General features: G+C 55.4%; 1 protein-coding gene across 7 annotated transcripts in view; it reads right to left on the reverse strand.

Moving 5' to 3' along the window:
* The window catches only part of GRB10 (growth factor receptor bound protein 10), a 174,734-nt gene that overhangs the window by 61,751 nt on the left and 92,955 nt on the right, over nt 1–20,028 (reverse strand). For all 7 annotated transcript variants that reach the window (XR_006820515.1, XM_046020843.1, XM_046020840.1 and 4 more), the window contains 2 exons: nt 9,752–9,947; nt 3,725–3,866 (listed from right to left, as the gene is read on the reverse strand). Coding sequence is in view for 6 of the 7 variants with exons in the window: in XM_046020840.1 (XP_045876796.1) it covers nt 3,725–3,866; nt 9,752–9,947 (338 nt within the window). In the remaining variant the exon portion in view is untranslated. The remainder of the gene's footprint in view (nt 1–3,724; nt 3,867–9,751; nt 9,948–20,028) is intronic.

A 20,028-nucleotide genomic window follows, 5' to 3' on the forward strand; every position in this document is an offset into this window, starting at 1 on the left:
CGCGGGAGGCACAGAGGCCGCCATCGCTGTGCTTCCGAGGGGCACTGGGTTCATGGGCTGCAGGCGACTCCCGATCAGAGTCCAGCTGCCGGGCTGCGGACTCAGCAGTTTCCCCCATCCCGACCCCGGTTTCTGCTGATCGGGTCTGGGAGCAGGTGCAAGGCAGGTGCTACCCGGCCAGGCTGGTGTGGAACCAGGGTGGGACCGGGGCTGTGGGAGCAGCGTGGGGGCGGGGGTCAGCGGTGCGGGGAGCACCACAGATCTGCCCCTTTACGGGCAGAGCCAGGGGACGGACGGGGGACAGCAGAGTCAGGAACCCAGGTCTGGGGGCAGGGACGCAGAGCTGGGCAGAAAGGACAGCTGGGCTGTCAGCAGCCCTGTGCTCGCAGTGATTTCGAATCCAGGCATGGCAGGGAACTTTTGCCCGGTTAAGGCTTCCGGTGGCGGGAGCCAAGTGCAAGTGTGCATTCTCCACGAGCTCAGGCCACCATAACACAGCTCCACAAGTGGGGCTCAAAGGGCAGGTGGCACCCCCAGCTCCAGAGGCTGAGAGTCCGCGATTAGGGTGCTGGTGGGTCAGGTTCTGCCGAGAGCCCCTTCCTGGCTCCTGGGTGGCCTCCTCCCACCTGCTGCAGACCACAGCCCTGCTCCTTCCCACCAGGGCAGTGATCCCACATGGGCGCCCCACCTCCCACACATCCCCATGCAGGTGCAGATGCCACATGACCTCTCATGGTGGGGGCACACACAGCCCACAACACTGCTCCCGTAGTGTGGACCCCAGTTGGCTCAGGCAAGGATGGGCTACAGTGGGGTCGGCATGGGAGGACGTCCACAGCCTGACCGGGGCATCTACCCCATGGATGCCCCAGGGGGGAGGATGTGGGGCGGCCACTGAGGGTTTCTGATCCTTCCCAGCAGCCATCCTGCAGCTCACACGTCCACGGAGGAGCCGCGCTGGACAGACGACAGAACAACATGCCTAGGAGCCCGCAGCCTCATCAGCGCTCCTGCCACCCTCAGCCGGCTGTCCCGCCAGCTGGGTGTCCTCCCTGTGGGAGGCGGGTGGTGCCCCATGCAGGGCAGCAGCTCTGTGGAGCTGGGGTGCATGGACAGCACGGCGGGCAGCCAGCAAGCTTCCCTGCAGAAGGACACCCAGGCAGGGGAAGGAAGGCTGCTGGCCCGGTTTGCAAGAGGGTCTGGGAAGAATGTGGTAGGGCAGGCAGTGTCGCAGGCAGGAACCGGTCCGTGCACACGGCCAGTCCAGCCTCCCTCGCTCCTGCCTCCCCTTCGGACTCGAGGACAGAAAGAGGCTGTTTCTGACGCCTCACTGTCCTGAGCCAGCTTCCTACAAGAGAGGTAAGAGGCTTTCTTCTTCGCCCACACTGGCCGCATGCTGCCCAGTGAACGAGGAAGCATAAGGGGCCTCCAGGAGCATGGTTTACTGCCTCCAGGGAACCTTCCTGAGGCGGATCCAGCTGCTCCCTTGGACTTGGTGCAAAGAGAGAGAGAACAGCATGCAAGTGTGGAGAAGGGGCCCTACCTCCTGCGACCATAACAGCCACGCCCTCACAGGCTGGGGGGCCGCCACCGGTCGCTGCACCAGTGACACACAGCTCCTAAGATCAAAGGTCAGAGCCCGGTGTGGATGAGCGGCATCCGTCTGAGCTGAGTAAGACCTGACGAGGACCACGGACTCTCCACCAGCACGGCCACCCGTCCTGCGCCCGCCAGGTCCAGCGGGCGGGGGAAAATGGGGCAGTGGGAAGGCAGACACCAGGGCAGACACTCTGATCCCAAGAAAAACAGCAGGCAGAATTCCTGAGTTTCCGGATTCTGCTTACAGACTTGGACAGTCCGTGGGGGTGGAGGCCCACTTTCCTGCCAACCATGGTGAGAGCCAGATAAAATTTTCCTGGTCTTATTTTAGGATGGGTAAGGCTGTAAACAAGCTCAGTGAGCAGTCCACAGACGGCCTGTCTAGACCCTTCCTTGAAGCAGAAGGTCACCAGGGAGGCAGACATCCCAGATGTCCTGAAGGCATGTGACAAAGAGCTATAGTCCAGCCAGCACTGGCTTCCAGACAGGGACAGTTACCTCACCTTCCCAGTGTCAATGGTGGAACCATGCAGCCTGCCCAGGGAGGCACGAGGTCAGAAAGGGAGCCGTGCTGCTCAGGAGCCCAGAGGGAGGGACATGCCTCCCTCCACAAGCGTAGCCACACACGGCACGGGGTGGGGAGTCTGCAGAGGGCAGGGAACCCTGGCACATCAGGCTTGGGGATGTTAAAGTACAGAGGAAATAAAGAGGGGGTTCCAGCAGAAAAGGCAAAGAGAGTTCATTCTGAAATACACTTACTAAAAATAAAGACCATCAAGATCCGAGGAAACAATAGTTTAATGGCTAAAATCAGAGGCTCTGGATCCTACTGTCAGGTACGACAGGCCTGTCGCTCGCTCTGGGGTCCTGCTGCTAGTTCTGGGGTCCCGACAGCCCCGCCGCATGCTCTGGGGTTCCGCTGCTAGTTCTGGGGTCTCGTCTGCCCCGCTGCTCGCTCTGGGGTCCTGCCACTTGCTCTCGGATCCCTCCTAGCACCACTGCTCACTCTGGAATCCCACCAGCCCTCCCACTCACACTGGGGTCCTGCCCCGCCCCCCCCGCTCGCTCTGGGGTCCCGTCTACCTCCTGCTGACTCTGGGGTCCCACTGCTCCCTCTGGAGTCCCTCCTAGCCCCACCTCTCACTCTGGGGTCCTGTCCACGCCTCCCCACTCACTCTGGGGTCCTGCCCATCCCCCGCTTGCTCTGGGGTCCCACCCGCCCCCATCACTCACAGATGGGCTTCTGTTTCCCAACTGGGAAATAGAGATAACATTTGTACCTAACTCTTAGGAGTGTTTTGGGTAATAAACAAACAAATACGTAAATTAAAATATGGAAACTTCATTGAAAAATATGGAAAATATGGCCTCTAGGGGTCACTCCGTGAATGTCAGACGTTCCCGTCATCATTATCATATTTATGCCACCACTGCCCACACCACAGCAAGACTGGGTTTCCCTCCACAGCCTGCAACCCACCGAGGCCCAGGCCATGCCACTCTGGAGAGATGGACCTGCCAGCCGATTTCTCTGGCAAGCCAGCTACTGACGCTTTGACCCTGGGTAGGTCACCACACTGTCTGCGTCCCGGTTTCCTCCTGGAGGAAACGGCTCTGATACACGCAGCGCACAATCCCACTTGTAAGGCAGAAACTCTTAGTGTAAGGAGGTGGCTGCCATCTTCTGAGTCAGGTTTTTCTGCCTTACTCAGACCCTATTCCAGACCAGGAGTACCACATGGAAACTCTCCCACTTGCAGAAGTCTGGGTGCCCGAGAAACACTTCATTTATCCAGAGATCCCAGCCAGTGAAGATGATGTGATGGGGGGGCGGGGGGGGGGAGGATTTTGTCAGAGAACCAATATTCATCTCTAGGTAACAAATTGTTACTTTTTATCCTTCTTATGAGACTCTTTCTGAAACACATGGATACATCCCTGACTTAACAAATGGAATTCTGGCCAACAGATCAAAAAGTTTCCTAAGGCCAAAGGAAAGGCAGCAAGAGGAAAAGAAGCAAAAGATCCAACACGTTCCCTCCCTTCTTCCTGAAGGAAGAGCCGGCACATCCGTCCTGACCCCACAGCCAGGCGGCCTAGTGCTGGAAGGGGGGCGCGCGCTCACCTGCTTCGCAGCAGCCTGGCTTGGAGGTAAGGAGCCCCGCGTCAGCACCGGCGGGCTCCCAGGGCCGCAGAGCTCAGGGAAAGGGTTGGGGATGGCCGGCAGAGACGAGGTTCGGAGCTGCTGGTCTTCTTCCTGCAGGCGTCTGGGAGGAGAGACACAACCGCTCGTTAAGGGTTTGCTGTCATCCCCGAAGCAATCCAACGATCCCACCTCTGGGGATGTGCCCCCCAAAAAACTAAAGAGGGGCTCAAATAGACACCTTGATCCCAGGGTCACAGCAAGACGTGTTCCAACAGTCAAACCCGAGTGTGCATGGAAGTGTGAACAGACACCAAACGTGGTCCATCCACACAAGGGGACACAAATCAGCCTGCCCAAGGAAGGAATGCTGAGACATGTGTTACAGCAGGGATGAACCTTGAGGACATGGTGCTGGGTGACGGAAGCCAGTCACAGAAGGACAGATCTTATGACAGTCCAGCTCTGTGAGGCATGTGGGGTCGCTAAGCCCCTGGCTAGGACAATGGTCACTGTCAGGGACTGGGGCAGGACGGGGAGCTTCTGGGTCACGGACAGAGTGTCACTGCTGCATGAGCAGGTCCTAGAGACACATATACAACACCGGCAGTACACGAGGCACTGGGCACCTGTTCACTTCAACACAGCTGGGATGGTCCATTTTGCTACATGTATGGTACCAGGATGGGAAGTCTTGTTTTTTTGTTTTTGTTTTGTTTTTTTTTTGTTTTTTTTTTAAAGATTTTATTTATTTATTTGACAGACAGAGATCACAAGTAGGCAGAGAGGCAGGCAGAGAGAGAGAAGGGAGGAAGCAGGTTCCCTGCTGAGCAGAGAGCCCAATGTGGGGCTCGATCCCAGGACCCTGAGATCATGACCTGAGCCGAAGGCAGCGGCTTAACCCACTGAGCCACCCAGGAGCCCCCTGTTTTTGTTTTGTTTTTAAAGCTGCCCTTCTCAGACTCAAACGGTCCAGATTCCCTCCCTCATTAAACATCTGGGGGCAAGAAGCACTGTGAACACGCTTATATCCCAAATGATGTCCCCCAGAGGGCCTGTACCAGGCGTTCTCTCCAAACAACTCATGGGTTTCCTTCCCTGAACACCGATGTATGAAGAGGTGTAGGAGCGTTTCCAGGAGAACCCCTCTTCCCGATGCCTTTGAAGGGATCACTTCTCCAAACACATAAAGGCACCAGACGCGGTTCTGTGTGTCCTCACTGGTGTCCCGGAACAACTGCTTATTTATACAAGGTGGCTGATCGTGACTGCACTGGGACTCAGTGTTCCGTGTCGCTACCTCCCCAGAGCATGAAGGCCTGGGTTTGCGTCTGCTCAGAAACACCCCACAGCACCCCACTTCACAGTGCCAGGCACCACCACATAGACGCTGCCAGTGCTCGGGCATGTCCTCCCGAAAATGCAAAACCCACCTCTCCAACAACTACGCCAAACACCTACATCGAGATGAATCAGATGCAAGTATGAAAACAGCGGAAGAATCAAGTTCAGAGTCAAAGCAGAGACGACAGCAAAGAGCCAGTCTGCTTCCTGCCCCCGGGTTCTACCCTGTCCGCCAGGCTCTCCTGGGAGCGGAGGACACGGCTGCCCAGTGTCCAGGCGTCCACCTGCAGAAAGGGAACACAGCCCAAGATGCCGCTCAGCATCCCCAGTCCTTGCCAAAACTATGTCTCAGGAAGCCCTGGCGCTGGCCTTGTCTTCCAGGAATTGGTGCAGTCCTTCGACAGTTCAACTAAACTAACGATGCATTCACTTTCTCAGGAGTTTGCCACCGGAGCAATGCACCGTGATCACTTTACACATTCTCTGTTTACCACCTGATCCTGACGCCGGAGGGACCTGCCGGGCCTTCCCAGGGACCAGGACACGCCCACGTACAGCACGACCACGCCCACAGCCAGAAGGTGGTCTGACCTGGGGTGCGGGGTGGCCCTTCTCCAGGGGCTCGACAAACATACCAGAAAGCGGATGTGCCCTCTCTTCCCGTACCAGCCTCTGTCCTAGCAAAGTGTCTGGCTGACACGTGGACCTTGTTTCCCAGAGCCGGAGCAGGGGACATGAAGTTGGGCCCCTTGTCAATATATTCCAGCCCAAGGATGACCCCTAGCCAGTGACAAACCCAAAGCATGAGAGTTTTATTATATACAAGATCCAACGTTCTAACCCCCTAGAGTTTAGCAAAAGCATCTCTTAACAGGCTGTTGTGAGAAATGTTAAAAGCCACGTTTAGGGCAGTGAGACTATCCTACATGGTAGCATATGGATGGATTTGGGTCATTACACATCTGTCCACACCCCCAGGACAGACGATGCTGACAGTGGCCTTTGGGGGCCGACACTCCTGGGGAACTTTGACTGTACCAAAGTTACCACCCAGAGGGGGACGTGGATAGTGCAGGAGGCCGTGCGTGTGTGGTTCACACGGGACATACTTCTGGATTTCTCTCCAGTGTACCTTTGAATCCAAAACCCATCGTTCAAAAATAAGTCCTTATTTGGAAAAAACAGACATTATGCTAAGTGAACGAGGATGCCCTTCCGCCGAAATAGCGAGACCAGGTAAATCCACAGCAATGGAAATGCAGGTGGGTGGCCGCGGGGCCCTGGGAAGGGGCAGTGTGGAGACACTAAGCATTGAGCAAGGGGTTTCTGCTGGAGGGGTGGGGGCCTTCTGGAACTAGGGAGAAGTGGTGGGAATACAACCCTGGGAGAGTACTAAAAACGCCTGAATCGTACGCTGTAAGCGGTTCATTTCCTGTTATGTGAGCTTCACGTCAGTAAATTTTTCTTAAAAATTAAAAGGAGAAGAAGAGTCCCATGCTGATTTTATGGCAGTTCACAAGTACTGTGCGAAGCAAAACTAAGAGACATTACACGGAGCTGGAGACAGTCCCTGTTCTGGAGGCTGCGTCCCTCTGTAGTTGAAAACCGAGACATGGAAAGGGGGCAAAGATGCAGGGATGTCGGGGTCGGGGATGGGGAGGAGAATGGCAGGCCTGTGCTCTGTCATCTGCCCGACTGGAACACGTCCGCTGCCCGCTGCTGTCCCTGTAGTACACTCCTCCAGGAACGGAGACCCCGGAGGTAACCTCCTCCAGGAAGCCCTCTCTGCCGTCCCCAGCTTTTGCTCAGCACCTGTCCCCATTGGCTATGCACACCCCACTCCATGGGCCTCCCACACAGCGCCAGGCCCAGTAGGTCTTGGAGCTCCTCAGGGCCCCTCAGGCTGGGTTTGCCTCCGGACTCCCCCCTCACTAAGTGGGGGCCAGTCACTACGCCTAGGGTCTCAGTTTTGTGAACTGGGCATTGAGGGCCACCACACCACCCACCTTGAGAGATATACTGGCCATCTTGCCAGCTAACAAATGAGGATTCAACAGGAACTATACAGAGGAAGTGCTCAGCATACACAGGAAGTGCTCAGCACACATGGAAGATGCGCAGCACACACAGGAAGTGCGCCACAAAAAGCCTCACTTACCAAAAAAAAAAAAAAATCTTTGGGTATCCCATACTGGTCACCCCATTTTTTAAACACAATTGAAGGTAAGAAACAATGCTACTTATTTGAGAGAAGTGAGAAGAGGTAAGGCCTGAGGCCGGGTGTCCACTCTGCTGCAGGCAGAGTGTCTGCTGCCCTGTGGTGCGTGCCTGCCCAGACACCGCCCGTGGGACTTTGCACAGGCAGCCCCAGGGCAGAATGTGGCCCAAACTTTAGGCTCAAGGGCTTCAGGCCACTCAGGGGCCTGGGCCTCCTTGTCCATCCTCTGCCCTGACTCAGCTTCGGGTGCGACCGCTGTGCGGGCTGTGACCGTCCTTCCCAGGGGCTCCCTACTCCAGGCTTCTCTGGACACGTGACTGACAGACCCACTCCCAGAGAAGCGCACAGGAGGAAAGTGCGTCTCTTCGTAGATGACTGCACAGGGGCCAAGAACACAAGGGTGATGCCCCAGGAAATAGAGTGGGATGAAAACACCAGGAGCGAGAGGCAGGGAAAGGCCAAAGGCCGAGGGGCAGGCGACCACCCCTGCAGACTGCTCTGTGCTGACCCTGCTGGCCCGAGACAGAGCAGACTGCCTTGGGCAAAAGGGTAGCCTGTCCGCAGAACCCCGGGGATGTCAGACCAGAAAGAGCCTTATATAGGACGCCTGGGTGGCTCAGTGGGTTAAGCCTCTGTCTTTAGCTCAGGTCATGGTCTCAGGGTCCTGGGATCGAGCCCTACATCGGGCTCTCTGCTCAGCAGGGAGCCTGCTTCCTCCTCTCTCTGCCTGCTTCTCTGCCTGCTTGTGATCTCTGTCAAATAAATAGATAAAATCTTTAAAAAAAAAAAAGAGCCTTATAGAAGTTTCTGGAAGCAGAGACGACCCCACCCCTTCTCCCCCAAGCAGAGGAAGTGAGATCCCTGGAAGATGCAGTGCCGAGAAGGTAGCAGCCACGAGCACCCCAACCTGACCGAGGCCCAAGACAGAGGGCAACGCCAGCCTTGCACTAGAAAGCCCAGGGAGGCCTCGCTTCTTCGCCCATTCCCATCCCTCCATCCTCACCTGTAAACCTCCAGGGCCCACAGGGACTGGCCGGCAGCCCCAGAGAGCTTCTCAGCTCCGTTTCACAACCTCTCCCCCCAGAAGGCCCGTGATGCCTTCAGCACCCCGTTCCCAGCAGCTGTGGCGTTGGCTGCTCGGGCCACGCCCTCGAGACAGGGCAGAGACACGCTCACCTCTCAGGCCGTCCCCCACCGCCCCCTGAAGTTAAGTGCTGACGACTCCCATCTGTCTCCCTCTGTATCTGCTTCGGGACACCAGCATCTTTAAGCTGGTCCCTGAAACAGCCTCCAAGTCAGCTGTACCCTAACCGGCCAACACCCACCCCCCAACACCAGGCTGAAGGATCTATCAAAACCCTAACCCAACATCCTGGTTCGCCTCTTCAAATCCTTCCCTGTCTCGCCCCTCGAACGGCTCAAAGAGGCCTTCAGGAAGGTGGCCCCACCTGTCAGGGTCATCTTTTGTCTACCCCCTGTGTGGAGATGTGATCGACACTTGGAAAGCAGGATGACTGTGTGACATGAGCACGTGGCGTGACCCATCTCCAGGGTCGCCTGCCAAACACCAGCAGCCTGCGGAAGCGACGCCCCCTCTCTGCTCTCTGCTGGGATCCTGGAAGCCCCTCCCTCTCAGCCAGGTTCTCAGTCTACACCACACCAGGGTACGGGGAAATGTGGGCTCTGTGCTGCAGGAGAGCCCCTGGACCCGTTACCCTTGTAGAAACGGCACTTGGGACGCTCTGTCCCCTCTCTCCCACCCCCCTCCCCTCTAGACCTGGCCTCCACCACTCCCACTCTCTGCGTCTCGGAGTCTGACTACCTTGGATGCGTCCCCTACGTGCAATCCCGTGGCATCTGTCCTCCTGTGGCAGGCCTGGTTACTTAGCATGCTGCCTGCGTCTCCCTAGCACGAAAGGATAAACACGGTACCTACAAGGGAGTATCAGTCCGCCAAGGAAAGGGCGCAAATCTGGCCACCTGAGACAACGGGGATCATCCCTTCCACTCACAAAATCTCTTCCCCCAGCTCCAACTCACCCGCCGACACCCAAATCAGAGATGTGCCACCTGTGAGGAATACCACTCTGCTTCCCAGAAGCCCTGCCCGCCAGCCCCAAATTTCCAGAGGCTGTGTCTCCGGCAGTGAACCCCCCGTGGCATGCCCCTCCTCCAGGCCCCCAGACCCCACTGTGGGCAGTAAGGTCCTCGAGCCCCCAACAGACCACCCCGGGTCCTTCCTTCCTTATTTCCAGAGCATTCTCTTACGAGGATTTCCCTCCCCCGGCACCCAGCAGGTGCTCCATGGACGTTGCCCAAACCGAATCGGGTGCCAGGTCCAAGCCCTCAGGGCCGAGCTGGACAGAGAAAATGAACTTACGGACCCTGCGGAGAGCCGTGTCACATCCCATCCCCAGAGACGAGCCCCTCCAGGCCCCGGGTCCCACCTGACGGCGAGGATGTGCACAGGCTGGGAACGTGGCGTCTGCAGGGACCTTGTCCCCGAGGGTGGCGGCTGGCTGCGGGCGTGCTGGCCGTTCTGGAGCAGGGGCGCCGTCTCCGACTGCATGCTACAGGATGGGTACAAACTCTCCAGTGACGCGTTCACATCGTTCACCAGGGCTTCCAGGTCTACGTCATCCTCTGGGCGTACAGGCCAACCGCGAGAAAACAGAACAGAGCAGGACGTTAGCAGCAGCAGCGAGGGGGACAGGCACATGGGCATCTTGGGGATCAGCTCCCAACACTCACACAAGTCCACACGACCCGGCGAAGGCCGGGAGCATGACTGAGCTTGTGCATCCCGGAAGGAACCGTACATAGTACGCGAATCGGTATTTGCTGACATTCCCTGGGCACCGTGAAGCCACCATCCAGCTGCGTCTCTATGGTCTGCACTGACAGGACTCAGCTATGGAGCCTATGCCTGGCTCGCGGGCCCCTTGGTGTGGATGGGCCACACAGCATGACCCCACTGCTCTGGGCTCAGCGGGCCAGACCACAGGCGGACGCCAAGCCCTAACCAAGTGGATCAGGACTTCTCCCTTCCCCAAAATTCTAGAGGTGAAAGACACAGGAGCCGAATGGCGCCCAACATGGACAGAGGCCTTGGCCTGCTCAGGGGTCCGGGAGGCCCACACCACGTGGATGGGCTCACAGGAAGAGGCCTATGGAGCATGTACCTGCTGACCTCCAGGTGCCTTCCTCTGCCCTCGACGGACTTGACAGCCAGGGGAGCCTGGTCTTTGCAGAGAAGGCCTGACGCAGACACAAGCCCAGAGAATGTCAGAAGGAAGGACAGAAAACAGAAGGCGATGTGCTCCAGAGACTCTGATGGGAACTTGGACGTGTCAGCTTGGCCAGGACGCTGGTATTGGGTCAAGTATAATTCTAGATGTTTCTGTGAAGGTTTTTTTTTTTTTTAAAGATCTATTCATTTTGAGAGAGAGAGAGAGAGAGAGCGCACAGTGTGAAGGGGCAGGGAAGTCTTAAGCAGACTCCCCGCTGAGCAAAGAGCAGGATGCAGGGCTTGATCTCAAGACCCTGAGACCATGAGCTGAGGGGAAAACAAAGTCAGATGCTTAACTGACTGCGCCACTCTGGCACCCCTTTATGAAATATTTTTTAGATGAGAGTAATATTTAAATCAGTGACCTCTGAGTAAGACTACTCTCCGTAATGTGGGTGGGCCTCGTCTGATCAGTTGAAGCGAAGAAGAGTTTAAGAGAAAAATCCCTGAGGACAGATGATTTCAGCCGCCAGACTTGAACTGCAACTCTTCCCTGGGTCCCCAGCCTGCTGGCTGCCTCGAAGATTTTGGACATGCATCTCCACAATCACGTAAGCCAGTTCCTTAAAGCCCCTCACCCATATACCCATGCACATCCCATTGGTTCTGTTTCTCTGGTTCATCGGTTCTCTGGTTTCATCGGTTCTGTTCCTCACTATACACCATGGAGTGGGGAGCGGATAAGCCAGCACACTCAGAGATGTGGGAGCAGCTGGGGCAGGGCAGAGACAGAGCCTGGGGATGGGACCCAGGCTCCGAGCAGTCTGGCATGGCAAGGAGCTCTGGAAAGCACAGTCCCTACAATTGCAAGCTGAAGCTGCTCCAAGGTAGGTTCTCTTATTTGTAACCCACTGCAACAAACAGCTGCCCCCTTCTGAGTGTTTTCAGCTCTGCCACTTTGCACAACGCGGCCAAGGTGAACGAGACCCACCTTACCCCACCGCGGCACTTTGCAAGCCGGGTCAGCCACAGGCCCACCTGCTCCTGTAAGTGATGCCCACTGAGCACCACAGGCTCAGCGCCCAAGACAGTGCGACCCCCACCAAGCCAGGGCCCAAGCCCCCATGGGCAGAAAGGCAGAGCAGAGAGGTCACCCACCGGGAACGTGTCCATCCCGGCCCCGCTCCTGGTACGGGCTCCACACCCAGGACACAAGGCTCAGCTTTCTACCTCCCGCCCCACAAGCCCGACACAGGGTTTGCAGTGGAGCTGCATGCAGAGGGGTGACAGAAGGAAGCTGGTCGTCACCTTGCACCGTAGCAGAGCCCCACGTGTGGTTAGCACAGGTAGCTGTAACTTGGTACACCTGTTTCACGGATGCCTTATGACACAATATACACGGGGGACCACGAGCTGGTGTACCAGCCGAGAACGGACCGCGGGGTCAAGCACTTTGCCCGTGATCACACACAAGTACAAAGAAGCGAACCCTGAACCTGAAAACAATCTTTGCAGCCACTAGGTGTGTGCTCTATGCATGAGCTCACAGACCTTTCTGGAACCTGCCCCCACATCTCTCCCCTTCCCCTCACCTGTCGCAGGACCCCTTGTGCATTACAGAGAGATGTCAATTTCGTACGGTCCTGGAATTGACCTTTCTTTCTTTAAAGATTTACGCCTTTGCTTCGGCTTCCCCACTCTTCAGGGAAAAGGGCCCAAGAAGACAGCAGAACTGAACAGCGACAAAAACTTTCTGAGGGAGGATGTCTGGCACAGATGCCAAAGGGGCATGGGGTCTGGCGGTGCAGGGGGCCCCAAGGCTACAGCCAGGCAGGGCGTGCAGCCCGTTGGGGGTGGGCTGGGGTGGAGAACAGCTGTGGGAAGACGAAGCAGAAGCAGAAAAGCCACAGACCCTCGGCTTCTTGCCCCTCAACGGTGCCAGGGCAGGCGTCTGAGGAAGACCCGGACATGGGTGCTATACACAGTAAGCATCAGATGACTCCCACTGGGTCCTGAGGACAGACAGATGGACTGACAAGAGAGGAGCCGATGCTTCTGAAATAGGAGGAAGCAAGACCAGCGAGCGCTGTCTGAGTGCAGTGGACAGGGACGCGCAGTGTGGACCAAACCTACATCTCGACCTGAAACCTGCAAGCAGGGCCCTGCATGTCTAGGGGTCTGTACGAGAGGGGAAAGATGCTGCCTTAGCTGGGGTTATGAAGCATCAAAGATTAATCCTGTGGCCAGGCAGTAAAAGGACAAAGGTGCTGAATTAATAATTCATCATTACCGTGTGATCAACACTTAATCGATCACGAAGGAGAACTCCAGAGTCAGCAGGCAGAAGTCTTGCTCAGAGTTCCGGGCAGGGAGGCTCACGGGACAAGTGGGGCTCATGGAAAATCCGGACCCCTGGAGGGAGAGGTATGCACACACTCTGTCCTCCTGTGTCCTGTCCTCATCTGCAAACCGAGGAGCAGGGGCCAGAAGAGAGCGGCCACCACATGGGGGACCGCCCTCAGCTGTGTGTTCACTGACAGCTCAGGGTACTCACTTTCGAGACCAAGTACAAGTCACACTGCAGCTCACAAGTCTGGGGCTTCCAGAAAGTTCTAGAATGTGTCCTACACTCCTATTTGGCTGCCACATAATAGTCGCCTGATTTGAGCTCCGTAACACAAACAAGCCTAACTCATCCCGTGAACAACCCAGCATTTCTCCCTTAATGGACCCTTTAAGAGCCGGTGAGGGGTGAAGCCCAGAGCTCACGGTAGTTCCCGAGTCGGCCTCAGGTCAGGCCCCTGGATGCCGTGGGCGGGGTGGCTGAGGGGCACCCCGGCCCGGTGGGCTTTCCCCAGCTGCAGCTCACATGTCCTCAAAATCCAGAAAAGAACACGGAGAAAATCCAGCAGAACACAGCGGCCACTGCTTCCACTTCTGTGCCCCCAAGATACAGGCTCGCCGTCTGACACATTTCTTCTGAGAAAATGCAATGTGCTGACTGCCCCCCAGCCAGGTGGGTTTTCACTGGAGTTATCTTTCCCCTATGGAAGCCCCTGGCAGTGGTGTCTTCCGTCCGTCCTGCCCTTCTGCTCCTTCTCGGGGCCAGCCAAGTCCCTCCCACCTGGGTCACCGTTCTCTGCAGTCAGGGCCACTCTGCTTTCAGAAACGAAACGTCATTCTGACACTCCTCAGAGTCAGTGTGACGGTGAAGTATAAAAACCCCAGAGGGTCAAAGCAAGGTGTGTCCCTCTTCTGAGGAGCATGACGGACAGACCTCCTTCACATTTGGATGTGTAGACATTAGACAAAGCCAGGTGACTCTGGTCACACACGGGTAGCAGGCTGTAATTTTCCTGAATCAAATCCAGCCGTCATACCGCCATGTCCCCAGCTCTGTGTATTTTCCACAGCTCTTACAGCAAAATCGAAACCTTTTAAAGAATCTTTTTAAAGAATCTAAAATATCCTACTCAGGAGGAAAAAAAAAAAAAAATCTCACTCTTTGACAAACTTTCAAATTTCTGTAGCTCAATTAGGATCTCATCTGTTTAGGTAATAGAATCATTGTAGGAGGGGGCGCCTGGGTGGCTCAGTCGGTGAAGCCTCTGCCTTCGGCTCACGTCATGATCTCAGGGTCCTGGGATCGAGCCCCGCGAGTCCTTGCTCAGGAGGAGCCTGCTTCTCCCCTCTCTCTGCCTCTCTCAAAAAAATAAAATCTTAAAAAATTAAAAAAAAAAAGTGCTACACGACGGTATTACGGAAGTCATCAAGACGTTACTGAGGTGGCGGTCAGTTCTTGCAGAAACGCTTGGAACGGCTCGCATTCTGCACGTCGCGTGGTGTGGCCAGCCCTACTCCTTCCCTGTGGGGATCACCACCATCCCATGAGGGCCCCTCTGTGGAGAAGCAAACACTGGGCACGAACGAGGCAGATGCTTCTGGAAACGGGTGCTAAGATAAAGTGTCTAATCAGTGCAGCCCTCACGCCAAAATACCTCCCCGAGACGGCAGCCCTGGCAGGCACGCAGAGGGGAAGGGAAATCAACTCCACGTACACAATCTCACGTCACACGGGCTCCTGAGGACGGACGTGCAGCAGATATAGGTCAAACAACACGGCTGTAAATCAAGCTATTAATAGTTATTTTGCCTCCTCAAATAACCAAGTCCCACACTGGATGCTGACTTTTGTCTCAAATATTTGGGGAGCTCATCTGATCTGCAGCTCCCATGTGCCTCTGGCCTCCGTGCCACGATTGAACTGCTTCACTTCTAAAATAGATCTAAACTCGGTGAAACAAGCTGGCATCTGGCTCCCCAAGGATGACTCGGGGCGCGTCTTCCATAAACCAAGCCAGGACGAGGCCAGGCGCTCACCGGCTGACCGCAGGCGCGGAGGCCAGCGTGAGATAGAGACAAGGTTCCCCCTTCTCACCCCACCCGGCCCCCTCACTGCACCCTGTGGGGCCCACCTCACCACACAGTGTCCTCCTGAACCTCTGGAATAGAAAGAGGACACTGGGCTGCGTAGCCCCTCACAGAAACGCTACTTGCCCGACGTGCTCAGGATACGTGTACGGCCTGTCCGTGCTCCCCAGACCCACATGAGCACCTGTTACCGCGCACGGTCTCCCTGCCTCCTCCCATCTTCATACAGAAGGGACGCTCCTAAGCACAATGGGCCCAGCACCCTTGCTTAGATGCGAAAACCCCAGATGGTGACAGGTTATTAAGAGCAAGAAGGCAAAGAAAAGCATCAATGTCACTGGTGAGGCTGGGACAGAACGGCAAGTCGAGATCTTGGCCTCCACGATGCTGGCACATGGCTCCTAAGAGCCTTATGATTTCCTAAGCCCTAACAGCAACGGGAGCCCTTTTTTTTGTTCTAATATTTGGTATTTCGTGGTTCCTGAAATAGCTCCCGAGCTTTCACAAAGGCGAGAGGATCATCTTTTGTGATACAACATTCTCTTATTCATTACAAGCCCCTTTCCTTCTTCTTCTTTTCTTTTTTAAGGTTTTATTTATTTGACAGAGAAAGAGAGAGGGAGCACAAGCAGGGGAAGCGGGGGAGGGAGAGGGAGAAGCAGACTTCCTGCTGAGCAGGGGGCTTGAGGCGGGACTCGATCCCAGCACCCTGGGATCATGACCTGAGCCAAAGGCAGACGCTGACCGGGCCACCCAGGTGTCCCTTAAAAGCCCCCTTTCGACCACACCTGAGTTGATATCAATCAGGTGCTTTGGGGGGAAGCCATCAAATAACCACAGGACAGGCACTGGTTGCCGAGGGGACCAACAGTGGGACTAGAGGGTTGGGAGGGTCAGCCCCACTCCCTGACCTCGAGGAACAAGAGACAGGGGCCGGAGGTCGAGTTCATCAGATTTAAGCCATCATGCCTATGGGGTGAAGCACCCACATAGAAAATGCAAACCCACAAGGTTTGCAGAGCCTCTAGGTAGACGGACACAGAGAGGTGCTGGGAAGGTGGTGTGCCCCCCACAGAAGTCCTGAACGCCTTCCCCTGCCTTGCTCAATGCCTCTTTGCCACCTGACTTCCTGTGCTGCATCATTCATAACAAACCAGTACTCGAACTAATACACCATCTGCCTGAGTTCCACGGGCTGCTCCAGGCAATGACTGAACCAAGCAGGTCGCGTCAGGATGGAACCACACACCACAGGGCACATCCGGCAGGATGTCAGAGAAAGCCTGATGGGGGAAGAAAGCCCACGCATCTGGGGCATGGAGGTGTGGAGTCAGCACAGAGAAGAAAAGGGAACTTTCTTTACACACAGCGCTAGGGCTGAAAAGTCCCCAACACACACCTAAAGGCCAATGTTCTTTTTTTTTTTAAAGAGTTTATTTATTTATTTGACAGACAAAGATCACGAGCAGGCAGAAAGGCAGGCAGACAGGGGGAAGCAGGCTCCCCACTGTGCAGAGAGCCCAATGCGGGGCTCGGTCCCAGGACCCTGAGATCATGACCTGAGCCGAAGGCAGAGGCTTAACCCACTGAGCCACCCAGGCAGCCCAAGGCCCATGTTCTTATACATTTCTATCTATGCAGGAATGAGAGGTCCAGACTGCAACCTAAACCATGCTCCCTTGGCAAGTTATGTCAGATGACCTCTAAGCCATTTAAACCTTGTGCAGACAGAACGCAACATTCCACTGACATACCTTTTGCACACCAATTAATCTTCTACTCTCACAGATTCCTGCCACAAGTGTTTAATCTTTAATTGGCACCGCTGGGCTTAAGTAAGCAGCAGGAGGAAATCGGGTGTTACCCTGGAGAGAGAGTGGGCCTGCTGTATTCATGATAGTTAAAGATACTCAGAAAACCTAACAGCAGAGATCGCCCCTCCACAGCTCCAGATACAAAGGCAACTTTCAATTCCTGTCATCTAAAAAAATAAAATACATCCCACAAAGCTTTATTTCAGTGGCTACTACAGGCATGTAGGATTTGAAACAAGGAACAAAAACCAGAGAAGAGAAACTTCGCTTTCCAACCTTTGTGGGAAATGATGATCTCTCTACCCGTCTCTCCCAGACAATGGCCAGTGACATGGTCAGTGCCTGTGAATTGAGAAAATGCCTATCACACAAGCTGGTTGTGTGTGTGTGTGTGTGTGTGTGTGTGTGTGTGTGTTGCATTACAACCATATATGCACATCTGAAAAGGAGCCCTGCCTATGCTTTTTGTGGTCTCTGGGCTCTGGTCATCACTGAGACGATCTCCGCAGACACCCCACACCAGGCCCAAAGCATGTTCCCTGAATGCACCCGCGTTAGCCACGGATGGAGAAGGATCGGTATCACAGGAAGGAGTGGCTGACATCCTAAGTCCCTCACGGACAAGTCCCACAATCCCAAAACCCTGACACCAGGAAGGAGTCTGTGACTGAACGACTCTAACACTTATTAGCCCCCGGCTGTGTGCACACACTGCTGCCCAGGAGGGACTCGAAAGACTGGCTGGTGGCTACCATACTCAAGTTCACAGGCACCTTCGAACTTTGAAGGCAAACATTGGAAAACGTTACGCTCTCGCAGCCTGTGGCAGCTCACCCCACTCCCTGTCCTTCCCAGTACACCCGATGCAGCTTCGAGCCCAGGAATCACTGAGCACTGGCCTTCCTGCTCCTGTGCTGGGCACGATGGAGCACGGTCCTGGGTCCCCACAAGCACGGTGGGGTCAGGGACGATCCTGAACGATCTACAGATGTGGCAGCCTGCGTCGCAGAGCTCGAGCGCACGCACAACTTGTCCTTGCCATCCCATGGAAAGCTGAAGACCTCCAGAGGGTCTCAGGAATTAAGAGGCGCCAATCTCACACCTCACGGCTAGGCAAAGCGAGGCCCAAAGAAGTGTCGATTCAGTGTGTCACACGGTGACCCAGCGGCCTTGCCGGGGGCCTGACATCGGAGCTGGGTGTCCACGTGCAAATCAGTGGTTGTCACCACTAATTACCCCAATTACCAAGGGCTTATCACGTGCCTCTCCGTTTCACATCGCTGACAATGTTAATCTGCAAAGTAATGACAGGTACCATAACCCTTCCATTTAACATTTAGCAGTGAGACAATCTGACGTTTGGTGGGGTCAAGGTCCCACAGCTGCTGGCGGAAATGCCCCAGTGAGAACCGCTGACACTCTTTCCTTCAGGAGGGTCAAAGTGCTTGCTCTCACGAGGGTGCCCTGGGCCGTGCCACCCTGCCGTGATGGTCACGTGTCTGGCAGTCCTCCAGCCCAGGCCACCCCCCACAGCGCCGGTGTGTCCGCTCACAGGCAGCTTCCTCCACAACGGGGCGGAGGAGACGGTGTGGACACCACTCCTGGTGACCAGCACAGGGGTGGGCTGCTGGGGGCCGATGCGGAATGGGGCCCAGGGCCGCCAGTGGGGATCCGGGTCTAGCTATGGAGAGGAGTCAAGGGTATCTTCCAGAAGAGAAATACTCCATCTAAGAGACGGGTGCCAGAACCTCATCAGGAGGCAAAACAAGAACTGGGACATCTCCAGGCCATGGAGGCTGGGAGGAGGAAGAGAGGTGACTTCCTGGGTGACTCACCTGGTAACCCCAGGAAGACCATCTTGGGAAGGTCCAGGACCAGGCTGCTTATTTTCTAAGTTGCACTAAATGTGGACCCCACTTCCTAACAAGCATTAGGTTTTGATACAAATAGGTACGCTTCTCCACCAATCCTATGGATTATGGGACGAGGAGGTGTCCCAACCCACTAGTGTTCATGTGTGCACCTTAGGACGGCTTGTGCAAAACTCAACCGTAGTGTTCAGAACCTACAGCAACACAGAGAGCCCAAGACGCCTCCCAGCTGTGCCAACAGCTCTTCCCAAATCTCCCCAGAGCAGCTCCCGGCCAGGGCTAGAACGGGCCCAGGATGCTGCCTGCAGGGGCTCTCAGGGAGGGAGGCTGGGCCCTGTGTCCCCATGCTGATAGATGCCCCCCTCTCACCGCCAGGGCCATGGGACTCCCAGAACACTGCAATCCTCGGGGGGAAGGGTAAGCCACAAAGTCCGGGGCAGATCCCGGAACCGAAGGCTGATATCCCTGTGGCCAGACACTTACCTCTACCACCAAAGCAAACATGCAAAAAAAGTTAAGATAATGATTAATCGCTATCAGCGGACTTTGATTTCAGTGAGATTCATGGCTGAATCCATGTTTTAGAGAAGTGTCAAATGATTCCATTCCTCTCCCCGCACCCCCCAACCCCGGCAACACCACCTGTGAAAAGGGGAAGCCCCTTGTTTCGCTCAGTGACTCTGTTCGCTGAAACTCAAGAACCAGAATCCCATGTCTGGGGAGGACCACCCAGCCAGAGTGCAAACTTGCCTTCTGTCTTGGCCTTTGTCCTGCCTCACGGGTTCACGAAGCACCCAGACAGCGCTGAAGGCCTGTTAAGACTGAGGTGTTCTGAGCGTGGGAACATACAGCACAGGAAAAGAAGTTTCCACCCCAGAGAAGTTACATCCCACCCTGCAAGGACCAAGGACCTCAGCGACACATTATGGAAAAAAGCAGAGACTTAGGAGTGCAATCTCTGTTTGTACTATTAGAAGACAACTGGGACAGAACCAGGCCCAGAAAATACCACTCAAAAAAGACAGAATTAATTGTGTCTTTCTCTTTCACGATTGACCGTGTTTCTTCTCCAGACGTCTGGTCCGGACCCCTCATTCTTCCATTACATCATAAAGCAGGCAGACACTGGGCGCACATAGCTACATAAACAGCTGGTCATTCTGGAAGGTTCTCGCTTGCCATCAATCCTAAAAATATCAGTCCAAGAACACTGGACTTGAAGAGGAAGAATCCAGGTCACAGTCCAAAAGTCCACCCATCGCTAGCACTGTCCTCACAAAAAAGGCACATTTTTAAAGGTAAATTAGACACCGGTGAGTCTTTATTACCTCGTTCAACATGAACACTCGGGTTCCGTGAATTTAACTCCGTAAGCGTAA

This window comes from Meles meles, chromosome 10 (assembly GCF_922984935.1).
Source record: "Meles meles chromosome 10, mMelMel3.1 paternal haplotype, whole genome shotgun sequence".
Taxonomy (NCBI): domain Eukaryota; kingdom Metazoa; phylum Chordata; class Mammalia; order Carnivora; family Mustelidae; genus Meles; species Meles meles.